Raw genomic sequence first — 24,472 nt, forward strand, 5'->3', positions numbered from 1 at the left:
GACACCTGTGTGTACCTGAACTGTCTCTATGCACACTCCTGTTTAAGCCTCACTCCCCCCAATGAGACAGAAATCCGTATCACTGTTCTCAGTTTACAGATGAGCAGACCGTGCCGGGGAGACTAAGAACTAAGCTTATGACACATGGCAGTTACACTGCAAAGTTGAAACTGGAGTCTGCGCTTTCACGGCCTGACGCCCTGAACAACTTCTCCAGAAATAACAGACACCAGCCAATGTAGCGTATCCAAAATATATGAGTGTGGAGTCAGGTGCGCAGCCACACCAGCACACCAGGGCAAACAGTCCCAGTATTCTGTCCAGCAAGCAGTGAGCATGCCTCTGCCAAAGAGTTCTACAGCCATTTAGCTGAGCCTCTGAAAATGAAGTCTTACAGGAGAAGAGAGGACTGACTGCCTTCCTCCCTGTCCGAGTCTACTGTTGAAAACACTTAGGTTGAAATATCACTTTTCTCACGGTGGCACATTGCTCCTGTGTCACATGTCTCTACACATTCCCCTATTCAACTTATTTTCAGGATCTTTTTTTTTTCATGTGAGAAAAACAATAAAAACAAACAAACAACAACAACAAAACAGGAACAAGCTGCAAAAGATGCCTTCTGCCTGCTCCAATCTTAAGGATGCAGGGACACCAGGAGCCTCAGCACCTTGTTGCTCCTCACTTAAGGTCCCTGAAACAGTTACTTATTTTCTAGGACCCCAGATGATCTACATCATATGCCACCAACCAGCCTTCCAACACTGGCCAGGCAGGCACTCGGGTGCTTTTTGTTGTTATTTCTAAGGCACTCTGGATGGTACTCCCTTGAGGTCAGCAAACATAAGGTTTTAAAGAAAAAAAGAGAAAGAGAAAAGGAGTGTGAGGGAGAACCAAGTCAGTCTGTATCATATCCCAGAATGGGGCCAAGCCATTTCTCCACCTCAGCCACAGGCATGTTCTTCCTCAAGGCATAATCCTCAATCTGTAAAAGACAGAAGCATCTTGTTAAACCAAAGTGCCAAGACTTTCTTTTCTGATCTGAGTTTCCACGGGCTTTTGGAATAAACATTAAGTACCTGGCTTATCTTGTCTTGACAGCAATCTACCGAGCTAAACAGAGGTGTTTTCTGTCTGCCTACTTGCTTTACTCTCTAGGCAGAAAACAGCATGTGGCATATATGTCTGCTGCTTAGAAGTTGGAAGGGTAAGGGTGTGTGTGTGTGTGTGTGTGTGTGTGTGTGTGTGTGTGTGTGTGTGTGTGTGTGTATGTGTGTGTGTATCACAGGTAGAGAGGGAGGGCTAGAATAAGGGTAATGGGCTGAAATCAAATTAAGGCACAACTGGGGTGAATTTATTCACACACACACACCACATCACTTCACTGTCATGTAAAATGGGTCCTACAGGTCCATTTTAAAGACAGTTATCTAGGCCGGGCGGTGGTGGCACACGCCTTTAATCCCAGCACTCGGGAGGCAGAGCCAGGCGGATCTCTGTGAGTTCGAGGCCAGCCTGGGCTACCAAGTGAGTTCCAGGAAAGGCGCAAAGCTACACAGAGAAACCCTGTCTCGAAAAACCAAAAAAAAAAAAAAAGTTATCTAGAGAAGTCACACACTTACCTGATCCTTGGAAACTTTCCCCACAGCAAAATATTTGGACTTCACATTGGAGAAGTAGAGGCCTGATACTGCTGAAGCAGGTGCCATTGCCAAGGATTCTGTCAACCTGATGCCTAAAGAGAACCACAGGAAGCAATCAGTGCCCAGGCAGGGTACTAACAGACTCTGAGTGAGCACCAAGTAAACTCATGCCTTCAAGGCAGACACAATGACACAGTAAGAAGTTCCCATCATAGTGTCTAGCAAATTCTCGCCACATGGAAAAACCAAATTCAGACATGCACATTATACCCAGTGGGAGCAAGCCTGGAAAAGACTGCATTCTTTCCCCCAGCTACCCATGATCAGTTGTAGAGGCTCCAATTTGTCTCCACTGAGTCTTCTCAGGCAGGACTGCTAGCCCTGAGAGTAAGCTCCTCGTGACTTTGGGAGGTCAGCTGGTGGCATGAATGAAGAACAAAAGCACTGAGAAGGAAGGGTCCTCAGGACTGTTACTCAGACTACTCACTCTATGGACAAGAACATGGAATCACCAAGGACTAACTATTTTCTAAAGATCTCTAGCTCACTCATAGGAAACGGGGCTCACACCTAGATGTTGTGATTCCCAGAGTTGTTTCTGCAGACCCAGATCCAACGGCACCCCCAGTTCCTTTCTTTGATACGGATTCAACTTTGCCAGCTTTGATAGCTAATTTTGATTGATTAACTCCAAGGGGTTTGTGATTTCACCTGAGTCCTCTCAACTCCACAAGCTATGCAGTAAGGATGGGACAATACACAGCCTCAGAACGATGACTGACTCCGCCTCAGCCAAGGACAATGAGGCCACTGTCTCAACAGAGCACAGATCAACTTTTAATTTTCAACTCTGAGATTCAACCCATAGAGAAAACTGAAGAGGGGATGATGACTGCAGAGGAGCATTGATGTTAATATCAAGTACAGAGAAGTGAGAAAGCTCCAGGAAGGCTGGGAGCTCAAAAAGCAGCCATCAGCAAGCAGTGCAGGCCTGAGCAGGCAGAAGACTCATCCAACAGGCCAGGGGCCGGCCACTAACTACTGTACCAAGACAGAAAACTAACTTTGAAAGGCAGGGGGAAGAAAAGAGAACAAGGTAAATCCCCATCCAGGATGGGGCAAGAGTAAACAGTTTAAACTAAATCTAAAATATTAAAGCAAAAATACATTGCTGTAATTTGGAAGTAAAGTGCCAGAACAGATCCAAATGAGAAAGGATGGGATGAGGGGTGATTTCATGTTAAGTTCTTCCATTTTATAAAAACTTTTAACTGCGTATGTCATTGGTAAGTGCATGCACTCGATGAGCAAGGACAGGAGCTTACTGTCTGCCACACACCTGTGGCCTGCTCAATGTTGGCCAGTCTCCACATGGTGAGCTTCTCAGTGTGGTCAGGCTGGCTGGGGTAACCAGGAGCTGGTCGGATGCCCTCATACCGGAGTTTGCGCAAGTCTGTGACACCCAACTGCTCCCGACTACAGTAAGCCCACAGTTCTCGGCGAACTCTCTCATGCAGCTCCTCTGCAAAGGCCTGGGAACAAGAAGAGAGAGGGGCACAATCAAGCAGAAGCAACCTGTGGCCCCCAGCCCTGCATCACAGTGGCACAGAATCACTTTCCCTACCTGGCCACAGTCAGGATAAACTGTACTTTCACTGGCTGCCCTGAGACTCACTGGTGTCCTCAACTGAGTTCTGAAGTATCATATTTAGTAATCTGAGGATTGTAGGCCATTTTCCTGAAGTCAACGGGACCACAGCTTTACCAGAAGAGTACTGGGACCACAGAGCTGTACCCTCCATGGCCTGCTGAGAAGAAAGGGGACAGGACCTCCCACAGCTTGGCCTGCTTCACCCCACATGCAGCAAAGATAACTCTATCAAAGTTGCCAACATTAGAGGGGTCTCTCAAGGAGAAATCTGATTTTAATTCTGGGAGTTATCAGTAAAATGATGCATCACAATAATCAAAGGAAGACTAATTCAGAGATAAGGTCAAGACCCTTGAGGGCAACAACCAACTAGTGAAGCACTGGAGGTTTCTCTTTGCTACAAGATGACCCGAGTGGCATTTGGGAGACACAGGACTTAAACTACAGATCATGTTCAAGCCGGCAGCATCTGGCTCAATTATACAGTGACACAGATTCTAAAGGCTGCTAGGCTTTCTGACATTGTCATGGGAGCTCCAACACCCAGACTCCACCTCAGTACCCCACGATCTGCCAATGCCGTACCTCTGCCAGCCGGTCCCCCAGGGCCTTCACCATGATGCTGCTGTAGTCATCGCCATCATCCTCATGGGCCTTACTCAGCTCTTCAACCCCAAAGCAGGCAACAGCAAACAGACCCAAGTAGTCTCGGACGCCAGAATGCAGGGGAGCAATGAAGTCTGAGAGGCAGTGGTAGGGGTCTGTACTGGAAGAGTCCTTCTCAGCCTTAAAACCCAAGCATTGGGCAGAGAAGCCATTAGTATGGCCATGGCACCAGGACATAGTAGAGAGCAAAATGAATATAAACCTTAGGACAGACAATGTCTGCCTGCTTCGTTCAGCTCTACGCCAGCACTCAGAACGGTGTCTGGCACACAGTGAGGATGCAATAGATACTTTAGTGTGTTCATACACTAAACTGCAATCACTCAACACAGCCATATGGGGCCCAGAGGCACTGCAGCAGATGAGGTGGAGCCCTCATGACTTGATTACTGTCTTTCTTGCAGGACGTGCTGGCTATCACTGGAGTTCAGCCTTCTTTTCTCACTCACCCATGTGCCTCTCCTCTTTTTGACTTTTGCCATGTTACAAAGCAGCACGTGGTTCTCACCAGATGTGGCTGCCTGATCTTGGACTTAACAACCAGAACAATGAACCAAAATAAACATTTTTCTTTATAAATTTCCAGTCTTGAATATTACATTATAGCAATAGAAAACAAAGACGCAAATGAAATGAGATTTTTAAAAATATATGACATGATGGAGCATATATAATTAGGAAATTAGTGGATCTGCTCATTTATGCACTCACTAAACACTTCTGAATACCTGCAGGCACTCTGCTAGGAACCAGAACCTTAAAAAACCATAGATTAAACATTACTTTTGCACAGTGTTTTCAATTCAGATGAGCATGTTTGAGAAGAGCCTGATAAAGGGATTAGCCGTCACTGTGCATTAACAGAGAGACTTTAACAAACTGCTAAGGTCAAGTGCATACAGGCTTGGTGTTGTCTACCATGGTGTTAGGAGACTTCTAAGAACACACTAAGGCATTCTGAATACAAATACTCTGTCCAGGGCCTGGGAATCATAGTTGGAAGAATGCCTGCCTCGAATGCACAAAGCTCTATGTTTGATCCCCAGTACCATATAAGCCAGGTACAATCTTGCAGGCCTCTAATTTCAGCATGGATGAGGATCAAAAATTCAAGGTCCCTTGGTGATACATCAAGTTTGAGATCAGCCTAGGACACATGAGACCCTGTCTCAAAACACACACACACACACACACACACACACACACACACACACACACACACACACACACGCTCTCTCCACAGCACAGGTGTCTTTCTTCCACTGGTTTACTCTCAACTGGTAATTATCCTCCCTGCTATGAAGCTATAAAAGTCTTATACATATCACGGTCAATAAAAAGTTAATAGCTTCTAACTAATATTTCCAAGTACTTAACACTTTGTTGTTCTTTATAGGGTACTAATTTAGCTCTCAGCAATCCAGTGAAGAAAGTGATCCACAAGCTCCATTTCATAGGCGAGAAATCTGAGACATAAATTTGACCCCACAGGCTCAGCCAGTGGCCAGACCCAGGAGCTAACACCAGTGCCCCATCAGTTCTAGAAACAAATGCTCCTAGATACATGGAACTACTCGAGACTGATCAATTAATCAAGTAGTCACTCAGAATCCTCTAAGCCATTTGCTAATCATGAGAGCAAGTGTAGCCTGACACTGGGCAGAGAATAAGCCAGTGGCTGCAGGTCAGAAGACATAAGTGTCCCGGAGCTCAGGGATAGAGGTGAATGGAGGGTTAGTCCATTTTCTAGTGGCACTCTACTGTTCTTTGATTTTAAAAAAAGAAAGAAAAGCAGGAGAGGTACACAAACCTACTCTGCAGTAGGACAGGTCACTGGTCCCACTGTGCCTTAGAAGGGATGCCAATCAGAGTCACTTTGAACAAAAGGCTCAGCTACATTGTTTCAGTGCCCTACAGATCACCTCCTAATAAATGGCTATCCACACAGGCAATACAGATCTATGGTCCAGTTCCCCTTTCTAGGGACTACTAAAAGAGTGAACTGAGAATCCACTGCCGTAAATGTCCTTGCCCAGCATGTCCAGACTTCCCTGACACAACAGTATTTAGTTCATTCTGGAAGTGAAAAGGCAGCAGAGGAAAACCAGGACTGGAGGATGAAAGAATGGGCCCAGCAGGTGTCTGGCCTTAGCTACCAGTCAAAGAAAAGCTCATGATTCCCTAGAAGAACGGGCCAGAGCTCAGCACTGCAACTGCCTACTCTGTATCCGGTGGTGTCTGAGCCTAAGCACACAGAGTAAAGCTGAAATTGTTCTCACATAACTCCTTATGGTATGTATTAAGGCCCAAATTTAAAAATCCTATCCGTTGTTACTATTAAAACCCTGTCATTATGAGTTGCATTATGATAAAAGGCAACACTACCAATTTTAAATCACTGAAAATGTGAGTGAAACTAAAAAAAGTAATTTAGTGCTAATTATTAAATTCTAGCTCCAATTCTTGACTGAGACAATTGTGTCTACAGTGCTCAAGTCTTCGTATGGTGCCTGCATTTTTTAAGGGTGAGGCAAAAACAAGACACAGATGGTGTGCACTGAAACCTGTTACAAGGAGAAGACAGCCAGGGTGCACTCAAGGGGGCTCGGCTCTCTGCTGCACACAAAGCTCAGGCCAGCGCCCTCTGCCCCCTTCTTTTCCTCTGTGAAACAGAGACATAAGCTATCTGACTACAGCACAATGAAACAGTTACACTCTGGCTCTCTTGCTCCCTCTTCAGGACCTGGCGGGGCGGACATTCTGGGATATTCGTCCCCACCAGACTTCCCTCTGAGACAGCAAGTGATGTAACAGTCTTCAACAGAACACACAGATGAGAAGCAATTGTTAGGGAAAGTAAATGCCCCCTCGTTTCGAGGGATAAGGGGACTGAAAGACTGAACCATGAGTGTATGACAGCTGGGCTAGCAGCACTGTTCCCTGTCTATCTGCAGACAGGGAACTCCTACCCTACCTCATGGACACCCATGTGGGTGCCTTCTCTCCATCCTCACAAAGGCTTAGGACTCGGGCCTATGGAGAACTGTTTGGGATGAAATGGTACAGACAAAAGGCTCAGGTTTCTTATTTAATTCTCACTGACACTGAGTGTAGTTTCCAAGCTTGAGAGTCAAAGCAGTGTACTCATTGTCCACACACGTTCCATACCTGCTGCCTCAGCCCATAGAAGGTGGCTATGGGTTCTGAAGCCTGGGGCACCACACCTTCTGCATACAAGTGGATGTCATCTTGGACACTCTGTGCTGGCCAGAATCCAACCACACCCCTGGCCTGGAGTTTCTTTTGACTTATCAGTATGTTCAGCATATTCTGAGCATCATCATACACCTTCCTGGCTTCTTTACCTATTAAAAAATACAATAAGAATTTATTTAAAGATGCCAATAATAACCTGCAAACAACAATTCTTTTTAAAACACTGCTGCTTCTCCTTCTCTTGCCCTCTTCTCCATTCTCACAAAGATTCTCAAGTTTGCCACGGGCACAGCCTGAAGCACAGTAACAGTGGCTAGTGGGTCCATGAAACGAATCCCCACAGTGTGCCTCCTCTAGCTCAATCTGGTTATATTTCCCCATTTAGTAGACTCCAGAGAGCTAAATCAATGGCTCCCAAAACAGTCTTGTCAGAAAGAGGGCAAGAATCGGCATTCCACATACAACCCTATTAACTTCACAGTGATGTATGGGCATGAGACAGGGTGAGTCGTGATGTGTGGCCCAAATCCTCTTAAACGGCATTGGTACTGTATCTGAATAGCTTCAGCCCCTGCATGGTAAGCACCAGACCAGGCCTGGGGCCCCTTCCCTCAGTTCCCATTAGCTCTCAGTAGGCAACACTGTGCTGCCCTGCCTGCCTGAAGGGCGGTCGCACAGTCCCTTCACAGCCTGCTGTGATGGCACAGGGACAGTGCAGTAAGAAGTCCCTTACCCAATCCTCCCGACTACCTGTAAGTACTTGGGTCTCAGCATCCAGCATACCCAGGACCTCCCCAAGGTGACAAGTATCTGGTTTCCCTGGCTCTCTCCAGCCCGAATCTCATGGTTCACCAGTACTCTTCCTCCCGTGTCTCTAGGGGCTGGGTGGGGTGAAGCTACCCAAGACAAGAGAGGGGAGCAATTTAGTGATTTACTCACTTCTCTCCTTTATCGTGCCAAGTCTCCCTCCTTCCTTAAATGTTCTGGGTACAAAGAGATCTGCAGCTCCCCACGTGGGCACCCATGTCCAAGGCTTCTCATTCGCCTCAATCTGACATGCTCCTTCTTCATTTCTGCTTCCTGTCCCTACGCCCAGCCTCAGCAGTTCCACGGACTCTTCAGTAACAGTTCAAGTCCCACCGCCTCCAGGAAGCCCACTCTAACCTCCGGCTGGAGATCCAGCCCCTCTTCTTATACGAGGGGGGTCGCAGGCTGAGCCCAGAGCAAGAGCCCAGCACAAACCTAGCACTGTCGGCTGCACCGGTGAGTAAATCAGGCACTGAGTCACAGGATTACCTCCTTTTTGTCTGCCTCTGTGTGGAACAGAGACCAGAACGTACCTGCTGTCAGTGAGTACCCTCATTTAAAGAAAGGGGCGAATAAAAGGCCAAGTTTACCTGACATAAGAAGGGCAAGCCAACTATGAAATGTCCATCTGGAAGTCGAGCGGGTGAGCAATATGGAAGCAGCTATATTCCGGGCAAACTAAACACTTAGCGCTTAGTCCTCTGAGACCACCTTCAGAGTCACAGCACCACCTCCTGAACACAAGCAGGAGTTTAGGACTTACTAACCTACTGTTTTGTCGTTAAATATCTTGGGAAAGCCTCGATTTGGGTATTTGCCCCGGAGCTGCCAGACATCGAAGAAAGGCTTCCAGTCAATGTAGTCCACCAGCCTCTGCAGGTTGTAGTCTTCAAAGACCCGACTCCCAAGAAATGTGGGCTTCACTAGAGCAAAGAGGCACAGCTATCAGTGCCACACGAGCTGGGACAGCACTCACACCGACACACTCAGGGGTCCTTCCCTGCTCCTCACTGACGCTTACCCCCACACCTGCCTCCCTCCTGTCACCCACAGGAGCTGTCTCTTACCAAGAGTCAACTTGAAATGATCATGGAGAAGGAATTTCCCCAGGCAGCAGACTGGCTACCCCATGCTGGAAACTCTTCCCTCAACCTATTCACCCCCACTATGTCTAAGAAAAAAGGAAGGCTTCAGTCAGCTCCTGTGTGTTGGTGGCAGTGTTAAAAAAGACTACTGCAGAAGGGCATGTGTAGTATACTACTTATATAAAGTTTACAAACAGGAACCAATGGCCTTCACTGCACAATCTCTCTCTCTCTCTCTCTCTCTCTCTCTCTCTCACACACACACACACACACACACACACACACACACACACACACACACACACACACACACACAGTGTAAAGGCATATACGGAAATGAAGCTCCAAACTCCAAACTGTGGCTACTTCTACAGGGGAGGGACAAATACAGGACTGCGGCTGTGGATGATTATCTTTGACTTTTTTAAAGAAGACTAAAGTCATAAGTTATTTCTTGAGTACTGTTGAGTAATGGAAATAGACAGGCCTTCAGAAATCGTTCCCTACATCTCAAGTCTGAAACATATCGTAACATACATAATTCTGGGGACTCTATAGGCAGACTGTGCTTCAGACATTTCAGGACAACAAGGACACAATGCCACATGGATACTGGGCCAGAAGCCAAGGGGCCGGGGCTACTGCCAACTCTGAGTGCCCAGGCCTCCCTGTGACTAGGGATCCAAGGCCTTGCTGTTCCACTGTTAGCGGCTCTGCGGAACATGGGCCTCTCAGAAAGCAAGGCGAGAGCAGAGGAGCTCTTAACTGAGCTGGAATCTCTGCCTTCCTGCACCGGTGACTCTTCCCATCTGCTCTGCCATGCAGGGCCGCCCCACTCTTAAACCATTATCGTGTAGGTTTGTTTATTAATAACGTCTGCACAGTCCTCTTAGGAGACTCAAGAGAGACCACTGACACCTCAGACCGAAGAGGAGACTCAAGAGAGACTGCTGACACCTCAGACCAAAGAGGAGACTCAAGAGAGACCACTGACACCTCAGACCAAAGAGGCCTCTTGCTAGGAGGAAGGCAACGACCTGCAGCTGTGGAGTCCCTGAGGGTAGGGCTACTCTTGATCAAGCTTCATGCCAGAGTTCCAAGGCTGCTTCAGGCTCTACTTCCCAGGGCCTAGAAAGAAAGCCCTGCTTTCTTACTGGTTTTACTTCATACAGCTCCCTGAAGACAAGTGGGCTATCCTCAAAACATTCAAAGGCCATACCTTGGGACCCCAGAACCCTCAGGCAGCAGGCTAGAGCCTAGTGATGTCATCATATGGGGGCTAAAAAGGTAATCCAGGAAGTATCTCCACCACTACCAGGCATCATGGGCCTTCTCAGGGTCATTTCTAGCAAAATATATATTTGAGTGTATGACTTGCCCTGGGGCCTCTACAATTTCAGAGTAAAAGGCAAACGGCGAAAAGCTACAGCATGGACTCTGTTGTAGTCATTTCTATTTCTTCGAAGGTTTTCACATTAGTATCTTATTTTAACCTTTCAACATTTCCATAAAGTAACCCCCTTTATACTTCAGCGCCTATCAAATGTAGAAGTCAGACACTCAAGGTCACACGGTGAATCAGAGCCAGGAGCCAAGCCAGGATGAGCACCCGGGCCTCCCAGCTCCCAATTTGGCACTCTTTCCACCAAAGCACACTGAACCCAGCAGGAATGAAATTAGAACTGAGCACACCTACATTTCCAATTTAATCCTCTCGACTCTGCTGAGCATGTGTGGCACACAGATGTCATGAGCACCGAAAGCTGGTTTCAGACATTACCTTGGAAATACGGATTCCGCTAACAGAATCCCCCTTCACCCTGTCTCGGTTTTGCATTTGTGCCTCATGTCTCTCTGAGCCTGTCAAAACACCTTACGCAGATTATCCCCTTGTGAATACCTATGTACGGTAAGAAAGGAGCTAGAAATAAAATGGGAAGAAACCACCTAAGAGAAATTAAAAGGGAAGCATCCAGAGACAGAACAAGAAGGTGAAAAAGGATCCAGCATTGCTGCCGAGTTTTTCAAGACCTGTGAACGTAGTTACTTTATATTTCAGACATTCAGTGAGTCCTCTGGCCTGCATGCAACTCAGGTCAGCCGAGGAGGCTCACTCAAGCAGAGCCCAGAGAAGCATTGAGGCTGCAGAAGACAAACCCGATGGTAGAAGCTTGACAACCATTCATGTTACTGTCTGAAATTCACAGTTCTTCAATTAGAATGGAGACAATAAACATGCTTGTTACGGAGTCATCCAAAGGACTCAGGAAGCCATGGTGAATCCATCTCACAACCGTTTGTGGCACGCAATCAGTCTTCCTATCTACTTTCTTAAATTAGGTGACTTATTACAACACCTAACTGAGAATTACTCGCTTGCAGGTTCATTTGTAGCCGAGTAACTGCAAACATTCCTAGACACTATCAGTTGTCACACTTAAGTTGTCTCCAGCAACAGCCACAGACCTGGGTGAGGTTCAGACAGCCAATCAATGTGGAAACCATTTTTTCTGGCTTGACTTAGGGGTAAGTATTTTCTCTCCTGTTGAAGAAAATAGTTATTTAGTCAGAACCTGTTAGCTTTTCTATCTCTACAATGAAAACATAGCCAAGAAAATTTTGCAAACAAAAAAAATGAATAAAACCAAATACTTTTAAAGAGTAATCCTTAAACTTCTTATCCAATATTGCTTCACACTGCCACCAGAACAGAACACAGTAAAGAGTGACATGTGTTCATTGTAGTTGTAAGATTAACCCTGCAGCCCTGACCAGTTCTTTCAGGATGCATAGGCTTGGAGTTAACTGCCCTGCCCAAACTACCCTGAGGACCAGAGCAGGGGAGACCCACGGAACTGCCAGCTGCAGGCAAACAGGAGACTGGGAAGAAGCCATGAGAAGCACCTCAGAAACACATCAACTCTTTATTCTCTCATTCACATTCTGAGCAACTCTCTTAACGCCCCACACAAAGAAAATGCAGACAAGCATGGGACTATCCTAGTAACTTCAAAGGGTAATTATGGAGTTCCTGAAGCCTAGAGGGACTGTTCCTGGCACATGATTCTGAATTTGCCTGGCAGACCCGATCAGGCTAATAACCAGGAGAGGCTTGAGAATGGCCTGGTTAACATCCCCCTTTTCTTCATTTACCCCTCAACAGTGAGTCTGAGAATACCATTTTAGAATGGGTTAGCTCATATTTTTGGGATGTCTAGGGGCTCATGTTTTACTCTTTCTCATAGGGCTGGTATCTGGCATACAGCCTAATACCTACTGAGGATCCAGAATGTTTGCCTTAATACAGTTAAAAAAAAAAATTCTCAAGTGTTTTGAGATATAGTCTTGCTATATAGCCCAGGCTGGCTTCAAACTCATGGTCCTCTTGCCCCCATCTAAGTGCTGGGATTATAGGTATGCAGGTCCACTCCCTAATTATAATTCATTATAATATTTAATTTAAAAATCAGAAATTTAGAAATACCAAAGAATTCAGATTTGTACTAGGAATAGGCTTCTCTCAAAGGACTCCTCAAAATAGTCAATAAAACCCATGAAAAACCATGGATCACTCTGATTTGAAATGAGCACAGACCTGCTTTTATCACTTACCTTGAGAGACTCATAGTGGTCCTGTCTAATATCTTCATATTCTTCCAGTATTTCTTCAACATAGTCATCTTTCAGATTTTCATCTAACAGCTGAGAACACTGAAATGCAAGATAAAGTTCAACAACCACAAGGCAGCCAAGGGAGATCAACTCTCCTGAGGCCCGGGAGAGGGCTCAGCAGGTCAAGATGCTGGCTGCCCGGCTGACAGCCTGACTTTAATCCCTAGGACCCATGGTAGAAGAAGAGAACAATCCCCACAAGGTGTCTCTGACCTCCAGACACATTCTGTGGTGGTGGCGGCACAGGCACCACTACCACCACCACCACCACCAGCAGCACCACCAGCAGCACCACCACCAGCACCACCACCACCAGCACCACCAGCACCACCCTCCCCCAGCAATAACACCTCATGATACACTCAACTCAGTGTAATAGTGATCACTGTATACATTCCAGGTAAATAAACACAAAGATCTGAATTTTTCCTTTCAGAATACAGCATAGAAACTGTGGTCACTGTCATCCAGTCTGCACGGTGTTACTGGAGTCCCCCAGGTCACCAGACCCTTCAGTAGTATTTCTTCCCTACAAAAATCCCTGGAGTTGTCAAACTATGCTTTCACTGAAAACTACAAATGGGACTAAGGACAGAAGAGGCCGCTTAGCTCTTTTCTACCTTACACTGAGTTTCTAGGCAAGCAACTTGGAAACTGAAGGACCATGTGGTCTCCCACATGTCCCCAGCTGGGGACATTATTCAGCAAACTCATGAGAATGGCAATCAGGATTCACTAGTCAAGGGCAGGGAAAGACACCTGGGCAGGGGTTTTGTTATGTTCGGTGAAGAACTATCTCTTACTCTGGGTTTTGACTATCTGGTGACTGCTTTCTGGTTGAGTCAGCTGGCCCTATCAAGTGCTCTTACATCTGGAACAAAGTCATTTTAAAAATCCTACATTCCATTTAATTCTAGCAATGGCCAAAGAGATCGACTCATATTGGTAAATGAAAGGCATCTGTCTATCTGGTCAGATGTCCAAGTGCCAGGCACCTCTGGTGCCATCCTTGAGCTATTGCTCAGTTCGGTCAGCATCCCTAAAAGCACCAGACTTGCTAACGGGGCTTACTTCCAGCGAGGCAAGCCCTGCAGCGGCACACCTTGAGTTCTTTCACACGTCACTTCACTGCTCTCTCACATGTCTGCAGTAGAACTTGTCAAAACAAACTGGATCTCGGGTGATACCTTAGCTCTTCGTGCTTTCTCTGTCCCCTCTTTAGAACACATTTGAAGTAAAGGAAGGCCCCACACTCACCACCACCACACTCTTGGATGCATCCAGGACATGGATTACAGGCGCACTGTATCGTGGTGCTATTTTAACTGCTGTGTGGGTTCTGAAAACAAGGGTCAAGAAGAAAAGCATATCCATCAGTGCTGACAGCTCTTTGCTCAGGCAACTCATGTTCAGAACCATTAGCGATAATATGTTTCTAAAGTATTTTCAAGAGCAATCTTCAAGGTACTTACTTACAAATATTGAACTTCAAATTTCCCTTATAAACCAAGAAGGACTATTTCCCATCCTGAGATGAGAAAAACAGGGTGAAATGACATGAACTGATAGGCCTGGCTCCAAGGGAGTCTGACAAAATGAGAAAGGTTTGTTCTTTGTTATCCGCCAACAAGGAAGGAGTTCCAGCCCAGGCACTCATCACAGCCTGCTTGAGCCCAGAGAGGAACACAGTCCCTGGCAGTCACACCCTACTGTCATCAAGGTCAACTTCCTCCCTCCAAATGATCTGGGAGAACAGCCAGAGCCCCGGGGAAGCAGGAAGCAGGCAGAAGACACAGGACACAGATCTGACCGCTGCTTCCTGTTTGAGAGAGCCATCTATACACTGGCCTCAACCCCACTTCTACTTGTTAAAAAGAAACCCCAGACCTGAAATGCAAAAAAAAAAAACAGAAAGAGGCCAGGGATATAGCTGAGTGGTATAACTCTTGCTACAATGCAGAAAGCCCTAGTTTCAATCAATCCCTAATATCACAAAGTGAATCAATTAATTTAAAACAAAGCATAGAAGTAACAAAATACTTCATACTAAGATCTGCTCAGCCCCCAAGTTTCCATTGCCAAACTTTAACATGCAGATACCAGGAACAACCTTTAATTCTTTCGTTTGTTTGTTTTTGTTTTTTCGAGACAGGGTTTCTCTGTGTAGCTTTGCACCTTTCCTGGAACTCACTCTGTAGCCCAGGCTGGCCTCGAACTCACAGAGATCTGCCTGTTTCTGCCTCCCAAGTGCTGGGATTAAAGGTGTGCGCCACCACCACCTGGCTTAACCTTTAATTCTTAAATATCACATTTAACATGTTAAACATATTGTCCTGATTGCTAGGTGCTTATGGCAATGGTGTAGGCTTTGTATTAGCAATTTCATTAAGAAATATACAAAATTGAGAACTGGAAACAAATATAGCCTCACTTTAAGTGGTTTAAGTAGGGCCTGAAGATGGAGAAAAGTGGCTCACAGGATGGCTTACAGAAGTTCCCACCATGTGTTTCCTGTTCTTTCCTTCTTCCAAATCAGGTGTTTTCATATTCTTTCCCTTAGTCAAAGTGTATTGGAATCTTTTCTTTCATATCATGGCCTAGTCTAGAATGAAAGTATTTTATATAAATACTGCATAGCTGGTGCTTTAACAGGGCTGGTGAGGTGGCTCAGCCAGTCAATGTGCTCACTACACAAACCCGACCCCCTGAATTCAATGCCCGGAGCCCATAAAGGTAGATGTAGAGAGCTAGTGAGATGGTTCAGTGAGTAAAAGGCACCTACTGCCAAGCAAGGTGGCATGAACTCAATCCTTTGGACCCACAAAGTAGAAGGAGAAACTCTTGTTCCCCAAGTTGTCCTCTGACTTCCACGTGCACACCGTGGCATATGCACACCCAAGAGAACCAACTCTACAAGGCTATCCTCTGACCATCACACACACACACACACACACACACACACACACACACACCACACTCACACACACACAATTATTTTTAAAAAACAAAGGAGAGAAAAAAAGATGATGAAATCAGAAGTAAGAACAGATCTAAAATGCATTCCATGAAACCCTATACACACCCCTACATTTTAAGCTTCCCTAGCAAAAGCTCATGGTCAAAATAAAGAGGAAGATAAAATCACCTTACTTCCGAGCAATTAAATACACACACACTCAGAAAATTATCTCTACCTAAAAGCAATGTGACTTTCCTTTAAATTTAAGAAAAAACAGAAACTGCAAACCCTACTTTGTAGTTGTACTGGCTGGTTTTGTGTCAATTTGACACAAGCTAGAGTCATCAGAGAGGAAGGAGCCTCAGCTGAGGAAATGTGTGGTATAGAATACTCCTTTACACTGTGTGACTCTACGTCACTGTGATTGGTTTAATAAAGAAGCTGACTGGCCAATGGATGGACAGGATAAGGTTAGGCAGGTGAACCAGATTAAGGACATTGGGAGAAGAAAAGGAGTCGGAGGAATCGCCAGAGAGACATAGAGAGAAAATAGGAGATCCAAGATGATGCATGTGGCAGTATGTAGATTAATATAAATGGGTTAAAACAGTAAGAATTCGCTAGTAACAAGCCTGAGCTACTGACCAAGAATTTATAATTAATAATAAACCTCCTTGTGGTTACTCGGGTGTAGCTCCTGGGACACCGGAAAAACCATGTCAACGGAAATGCCTCCATGAGATCCAGCTGTAAGGCATTTTCTTAGTTAGTGATTGACGGGAGAGGGCCCAGCCCATTGTGGGTGGGGCCATCCCTGGGCTGGTGGTCCTGGGTTCTTTAAGAAAGCAGGCCAAGCAAACCATAAGAAGCAAGCCAGTAAGCAGCACTCCTCTATGGCTTCTGCACCAAATCCTGTCCTGTTTGAGTTTCTGTGCTGACTTCCTTTGGTGATGAGCAGCAATGTGGAAGTGTAAGATGAATAAACCCTTTCCTCACCAACTTGCTTTTTGGTCATGGTGTTTCATCACAGGAATAGAAACTCTAACTAAAACGGTAGTAATTGGCTATACATTAGTTAAATTTAACAGATGACTTTCAGAATGTATACCCTGTGAAGTTCTGCCCATAACAAGGCCAGATTTCCATGAAGTTCCCATATGTGATTCCACATCACCCACACTACAGATAGAATATCAGGTTCAAATGGGACACTCCAAGTATATTCCCACCCATCTCTGACCCCTAACCTTCAGCTCTCTAAAGACCCTCTACTGGATGGTCATACCTTGTACTCAAATGTCTGGGAGCACAAGTCTGGTTCATGCTGTTATTGGAAAAGTCATAGCTTATCACCCTCAGAAATCTGTCTCATAAAATCATGCAAGTCTTGAGCTGTCATCTGCCAAAGGGAAGAATTAGGTACTGCTGAAACCTCAATCATCTGAGGAGAAACAACCAGGTGTCTGAGGAGAGCTTTTTTCTTTTGTCTGGTGGCTCTTATAATAAAATGACCAAGTAGTCAACTTCCAATCAGCACAAGTAACAAGTTCCTGATCTTAATGATGCACACCATGATATAAAAATATTTTAATTATGAATCCAGTGTCACAGGTGCATAACTCCTAATGTAGAGATTTGGTATATTACACAATCCCAATTTTTAAGTCTTTATTTTGACAATAGTCCATAGGTCCTATTGCCGCTTTCCACACTAAGCAAAAAAACAGGTTAAGTTCATGAAGCCCAAGTTATCTACCAGGCCTATAGGTCCAGACCTATAGTTCCAGCTACTTGGAAACTGAGACGGAGGACTGCAAATTCCAGGCCACCCTGGGCTACAGGCAAGTTCAAGACTAGGCAATTTAGTGAGAACCTGTCTCAAAAGTAAAAAAATAAAAGATTTTAAGTAAAAAGGGGGCTGGGGACATAGCTTAGTCAGAGATCTTGCGTAGCATGCACAAGCCCTAGGTTGTCTCAGTACAGAAAGAAAACAAACACACACACAAATAAATCCTTTTTATCAGTGGCCAGTCAGATCCCTTAAGAATAATTCTGCCACTTGGCTAGTCAGTCAGTCCTTGGTAAGAAACAAATCTAATTTTCTAATATCAGCAACAATGGCCAAATTGTCATATCACTTTAATGAAAAGTAATTAATGGATAAAGATGTAAACATTTTACTACTTGTGGAAACTCTCCATTCACATTATAAATAATATGATAGTTAATTCTATGTGTAAGATTGGGTATGCCACATTAGTCAGTTTTTGATCACACTGCATGCAGTCCAAATATTGCTCTGAGGGTATTTCTTAGTTGCAATAAATATTTAAATCTGTAAATTCAGTAGATGGTTCTCCATAATGTGGGTTAACTTCATCAATCAGCTAAAAACCTTCAGAAAAATATTAAGCCGTTTCATTAACCCCCTGCCTTTTGTGCAAAGAACTTCTGCCTGAAGACTGTCCTCAGACTGAGGCTCCAGCCACACTCACATGAGCCAATTACTCACAAGAATTCTCTCACTCTCTGAGGAGCTTTAGAATACCTAGGACCACAGTATTATTTTACTTTTGCACTAAAAAAACAAACAAACAAACAAACAAACAAAAAACTCTGCACACTGTGGGACCACCAAATTCAATGTTCCAACCTGATATTATCCCCTGCCAACCATCAAGTATCTCTGATGTAAGAAATGCTGCAAAAGCCCAGTGTCTCTCGCCATGACCACGATCTCAGGTAGAACTTAGACCAAGCACTGCCCATGTAACTCAATGTGAACACTCTCCACTTTATGCCTTTCATCCTAAAGTTCTCCCCTAAGTCCTCCTCTTGGAAACAACGCCTCCAACTGACTTCCTAGTTCATTTTCATTAGTGTGTCGCTATTACAAGGTTCGAGTGTCTTCACAAAATTTATAATTACTTAGCATGACTCCTGCTTTAACAGAGTAGGCAGAAATTCAAGCAACATCTTTCTGCAATAAAAAAACAAAACAAAACAAAAAACACCACCACAGTTTTGCTATTCAGTCTGATTCCAAGAGGGTAAAGAGTACATTACAATTCTTAGGAGCTGCCTGGAAGACAAGAGGATTATGGAAAAGACAACTACAAGCCAACAGAATCCAAAACAGGGCCAGTGGAGGGACTCACGAAGGAGTCCCCAGAGCAGGTTCCAGAAGCTTTCTCATACTTCCTGTTAAAGAATGGGAAGCTGTGCCAAGGAGACAACTCGCTACGCAAAGGAGAGATCAGCAGCAGATTTTCCCACGGTCATGAACACCGGCATTTAGGAGAGTTCAGAGTGAGTATAAAGGTCATCATGCTGACTTACCTTGAAGTGGTTGCACCTCCTATCAACAAAGGAATCTTTATAGCCAACCTCTCCATTTCCTTGGCAACAAAAATCATTTCATCCAGGGATGGAGTGATAAGTCCTGACAGGCCAATTATATCTATTATCAAAAAAGAAGAAGAATTGACCAGTGATAATGAAAAAAAGAGAAAAGAAGACCACTTTTTAAAAATTTTGGACTGAAGATCAGAAAACCTATCATGTCAATTTATAATTCTAGGAATTTAGTGTTTGCTTTGGGTAATAGGAAGTATAACTTAAATTTGCAGCAACACAGTTGTAACCGAGTTAGGAAGCCACACAACAGAAATTATCTCTAGTTCATGATACTCTCAGACTTGACCATAAAATCAACTATACACAAGGGAAAATCCAACCCAGCTGTTTTCCTCTAGGAGGCCAGTCCACTCCACCTCTAGAACTCAGGAGGCCCATGGACACTCGCACACCTTTTTCAAGCCCCAACACCCTGCACTGGAGCTGGCTGCCTGTAGGTCCCTCAGACCCCACATGAGCCGGGCTTTTCCATTCTCCAACAGACTCTCAGGAGAATAATGCTCAATGCTACACCCAGCAGACTGAGGCACGGTACCTGCTTTGTGGTCAAGAGCAGCTTGAAGTATCTTATCACAGGGAGTCATGACTCCTAAATCAATAACTCTGTGGCAAGAAACGAGATGTCAGAAAATTAACAAGAGCCCATAAGAGACAGAGCTGAAATGAACATTTTAATGTTAGCCACTGAATGCTGCTCTAATGTAAACTGGAACCACAGTACCAGAGGTCATCCACATGAGTTTCTTTTAAGGAGAATAATGTTCTATTGTGTGAATGGATTACATACTATAGTTTCGATCTGAAATGTGCCCCCAAAGGCCAGCATTTTGAAGGCTTGTCTCCCAGCTTGGCATTTTTATTTATTTTTATTCTGTGTTTCTGAAGCAGGAGCCCTGTGCTTCCCTTCTCTTTTTCACAACCCAGATAGGTATTAACGAGGCTTTTACATGACACTTCTCACCATGACGTGCTGTGTTGCCACAGGACCAAAAACAATGAGGCCAACAAGGGGCTGAAATCTCTGAAAATTATAAGCCAAAACCATCCTTTCTTCTAAGTCATCCCAGGTATCTACTACAGTGACGGAGAGCTGACTGACACACTGCATCCTCTTACCCATTCATCTACTAATACACACCTGGGTTGTTTCCACTATACTGTGACTACTGAGTGGCAATCTGGACCCTCACCTCAGCTCTGTGTCACCAGTGCTACTCCACATCCATTTTAATGAAAAAGGGATCTAAGACAAGGTCCCATCACTCAATTAATTGGCAGTAGAGTTGGGATATGAATCAGAAACTAGGACAAAACCCAGTACCTTATCTACTCAGGTCAAAAAAAAAGTGCTGGTGGGAGTGAGTAGAGAGGATGAGCAGGAAGCAGGTAGTCCCTGCACTGCACATGCAGGGCAGCTGTGGGGCAGAGCTCATACTTAAGGCAAGGAAGGGAAGAGAGGGTGACTCGGAGACATCACCAGGAGAGGTCAGCAGGTTTTGAACAGAAAGACAACTCTGGTGGGCACACAAGTTGGAGGGGGGGTTGGAGGGCAAGCACCAAGACAGAACAGGGAGCAGGGTCTAGGGAAATGGGTCAGCAGTTAAAAAGCCCTTGTTACTCTTGCGCCCTTATTAGGTGACTCACAACCCCCTGTGACTCCAGCTCAAGGGAATCAAATGCCCTATTCTGGTCTCCAAGGTCACCCAAACACATACACCTAAATAAAGATAACTATTTAAAAAAAAAAAAAAAAGGCGGGGATGAGGGGTGGCAGAATAATGCCAAAGAATTTCAGAGGTACACAATCTGGAACTCATAGAAACTAGCAATGCTCTGGAGATTTCTACCTATTATTTTTCCATGTTATATTGAGAGAGTTCCCATTGTGTATTCTTTCACTTAACCTTATCATATCTGTTAAATGATTTAAAAATTAGACCATGTGTCTTCACTTATTTTATTGTCAGAAATTCTTGAAAACAAACCAAAATTGACAAGTGTGGTAGTACATCCCAGAATTCAGAAGGGTGAGGCAAGAGGATTGTCATGGATTAGAAGCCAGCTTGAGCTACATCTAGCAAGTTCCAGGATAGCCTGGGCTATACAGTGAAACTCTGGTCTTAAAACAAACAAAATGCTTAATCTGGGGGGGAGGGGTTCACTTAAGAACATCTCTAGAACATAACATCAATTATCACTAGTGAGTGGTGAACACAGAGGTGGGAATTAGGCTTGCTTATCATTCTTACTGCAAACCCTCTTATACTGATGGATTGGTCTCTTGTCCCTATATTCCTTTTTACAAGAGTTTTTTTTAATTAACCAACACTATGGAGCCAACAAAAAGCGAGACAATTCAAGTGGACAACAAGTACACTGTGCTCTGTGAGTGCTGACCAACAGCAAACAGATGCTGGAGGTGGTGGCAGATGACCTCTCAGGCTACTGTGATTTTTAATGCTGAAGAAAATCTAGTAACGAAGGATCTTTTGTTTAAGATGACTAAGTATACAATGCTCATTATAAACTAGGTGCAAGAGCAAACAGCTTTTAAACCAAGACAAAAAGCATGCACCTCATTTACAGCACTGTATTATATTTTTGACATTTTCTAGCCTTTAACGGCTGACCTGTCTCTCCAGCCCTGTATTATGTTTTTAAATCTGATTAAATAAAAATCATCAGAATAATGACAACAATTATCTTGCTCTCACCGTTCTCTCCCGTTTTATCTTGTTAGTTTTGGGTACATCTTACATGCATAAGACAGGAAAGGAGAAGGCTGCAGCGCAAAGGACAGACACTAGAGAGCACACACCCAAAGCAGTAGAGGGGCTTCTCAACCCAGTGTCAAGAGCCACGTCACACAATGGAACCCGCACTTTTTTCAACTGAGCCCATCTGTAAATTGGCCTGTATTTCTCAGAGACTGATTTAATTAACAGAACAGGATTCTGGTGGCTCTGAGATTACACCCTGAAAAAAGACCTTGCAAGAACTACGATTCTCTGGTAAGATAAGTTACTGCAGGAGTTGAATGGAAGAGTAAGATTGGCTGCAGTCAAACAGATTCACTTTGAACCAGAGAAGCCCAGGGGAAAAACAGAAACTGGTTAGGTTGCTACACACCGAGACATCTAACAACAATAGTCTGGCCCTGGTCTACAAGGTTTAGTTTAGTTTAGAAGCAGTTATGGGTGGTGAGCTGGCCATGCCCTTACAAACACTGTATTACACGAAGCTGGGAAGAAGAGAAGCCAGGAAGACCCAAGGGTTTGGTATGAGCAGTGTTTTGAAACGAGTGAGTTAGGGAGAGGTGTTCTTAAGATGATAGCAACTAATTCCATTTTCAAAATATTAGCTTGCTATTTCAATTCAAACAGAGCCCTTTAGGCAGTTCCATGAACATCTGGAGCCTGGGAAGAGAGATCCACATGAAGACAACGGGCCTTATCAGAGTCAAGACACTAGATAGATGATGAGGCTGAGCCTGTCCTGGGCCTGACTACTTGGGGATTCCTGTACCTGTAGCACCAATGATATCAGACAGCTCCCTGGAAATGCAAGACTTGAGCCCAAACCTACCCTCCCACCAGACCTGAGTCTCCGATGAGGGGAAAGGAAGGTAAGAAGCACCATTCTAGACAGAGGAGAAGCCAAGGGCTGAGCCTGGAGGCATTCTTGTGTTTGAGGATGCTCAGAGAAGAAGGAGCCAGAAGAAGAGTGACGAGCACTGGTCAGTGAGGCAGACTGAGGACAGTGAGCAGGGGACTGGAAAACAATGTCAACCTGCAGTTCTTAACCTGCCTTCAAAAGTCTTGCTGGGAAATGACTGAATACACCCCTGGAGTATTTCCAATTTCTACACACAGAGAGCTTAGGGCCTCACAAAGGCAGTCCCTCCCAGCCTTGAGTACCAATCTAGACTGAGGCTGTCCCAGCGCATCTCCAAGGGCACACCAATAAACTGCCTAGCATATTTGAGAAACAGCTCTGACCAGGCTGACCCTACACCATGATGGTTTGGGGCCATGACCAGCTAAAACTCCATGAGCTTCCTGGGGCCTAGAGGTGGGTACGACTAGTCTACCCCTGCCATTCCCTCTCACCCCCGCTCTGGTCTCCTCCCGTTCACCCACTTCCTTTACCATCCCTTGCTCAATCTGAGTGGTGTGCAACCCATGTCTGTGGGTCTCCCCTAGGTATAATACTGTTTTCTGCCACAGAAAAGACTGAAAAGAAGGAAAAATGAAAATTTACCTATGTCTGGTGGTACACATCTGCAGCCCCAGCACTTGGAGGGCTAAAATAGGAAGAACTCAAGTTCAAGGCCACCCTGGACTACACAGCAAGACCCCGTGTGAAAAGAAAGAAAAGTGAGGAGGGGGAAGAGAGGTGGGGAAGCAAGTTGTGAAAACTGTTACTTTTCCGATGTTCTTCCTTAGTGTTTAGAACAGAGCCCTAAGAGCTGTAAGATGGCTCAGCGGGAAAAGGTATTTGGCGCCAAGCCTGACATCCTGGGTTCGATTCCTGGAACTCACATGGTAGACAAAACAATCAACTCCCGAACAAGTTGTTACCTGATTTCCACAAGCACTAGCAGGTATACACACACATATATTGTTTTAAAAGTATTTTTAAAAAGAGCTTTAAGTACACATTGTACTTGGGACTTAAATTCAGAAAAAAAATATAAGCTACAAAACATGAGTTACTAATGGTGTCCAATAGTATTTTAAATTACACAGAATTTATAAAGTAGACAAAAATAGCACTTTTGCTCTTCAGAAGAAATCACAAAGCAAAGTAAAATTGTGCATATATAGCCAAGATGGCGTAAGCCTCCACCAATAAATAAACGGGTAAAGAAAATGTAATATACACATGGAATGAACTACTATTCAGCCAAAAAAAAAATGGAATTCTGTCATTTGCAGCAAAATAGATGGGGCTGATGGACATTACGTTACGTCACACAATCCAGACACAGGAATATGACCTCTCTCACGTGAAGAACCTTAGAAGTTGACCTTAAAGTATCAGAAAGTTGAAAAGTAATTAGCAGAGGCTAGACCGGGTGAGGAGAGGAAGGTAAAGGGCTGCAGAGCAGACTTAACTACCACAGTTAAGCAGGAGAAATGAGTCCCATGTTCCCCGCAGTGCGGGCGCTCCTGGACACAACACCTACTGCGTATTATGAAGAACTGTGAGAGGAGAGTGATGCCTGCGCCTCAGTGAGGACACAGGAGACAAATGTTTGCTCAATACACATTGTAGTCATGTATTTTCATGTCGCACTTTATAAATATGTAACTTAGGAATATGTATTCCGTGTCATAGCAGAGAGGTAGAGGAA

At 44.7% G+C, this 24,472-nt stretch overlaps 1 protein-coding gene across 2 annotated transcripts in view; it reads right to left on the bottom strand.

Annotated features, from left to right (window-relative positions):
• Positions 1-239: 239 nt before the first annotated feature.
• The window catches only part of Mtr (5-methyltetrahydrofolate-homocysteine methyltransferase), an 85,353-nt gene continuing 61,120 nt past the window's right edge, over positions 240-24,472 (bottom strand). For both annotated transcript variants that reach the window (XM_042278219.2, XM_006980164.4), the window contains exons 23-33: positions 19,652-19,719; positions 19,039-19,159; positions 13,998-14,079; positions 12,681-12,779; positions 11,535-11,610; positions 8,751-8,906; positions 7,129-7,325; positions 3,880-4,080; positions 2,983-3,175; positions 1,623-1,735; positions 240-985 (exon numbers count right to left, since the gene is read on the bottom strand). In XM_042278219.2, the coding sequence (XP_042134153.1) occupies positions 899-985; positions 1,623-1,735; positions 2,983-3,175; positions 3,880-4,080; positions 7,129-7,325; positions 8,751-8,906; positions 11,535-11,610; positions 12,681-12,779; positions 13,998-14,079; positions 19,039-19,159; positions 19,652-19,719 (1,393 nt within the window). In that variant the 3' untranslated portion in view covers positions 240-898. The remainder of the gene's footprint in view (positions 986-1,622; positions 1,736-2,982; positions 3,176-3,879; positions 4,081-7,128; positions 7,326-8,750; positions 8,907-11,534; positions 11,611-12,680; positions 12,780-13,997; positions 14,080-19,038; positions 19,160-19,651; positions 19,720-24,472) is intronic.

The sequence above is a fragment of the Peromyscus maniculatus genome, chromosome 5 (genome assembly GCF_049852395.1).
Source record: "Peromyscus maniculatus bairdii isolate BWxNUB_F1_BW_parent chromosome 5, HU_Pman_BW_mat_3.1, whole genome shotgun sequence".
Taxonomy (NCBI): domain Eukaryota; kingdom Metazoa; phylum Chordata; class Mammalia; order Rodentia; family Cricetidae; genus Peromyscus; species Peromyscus maniculatus.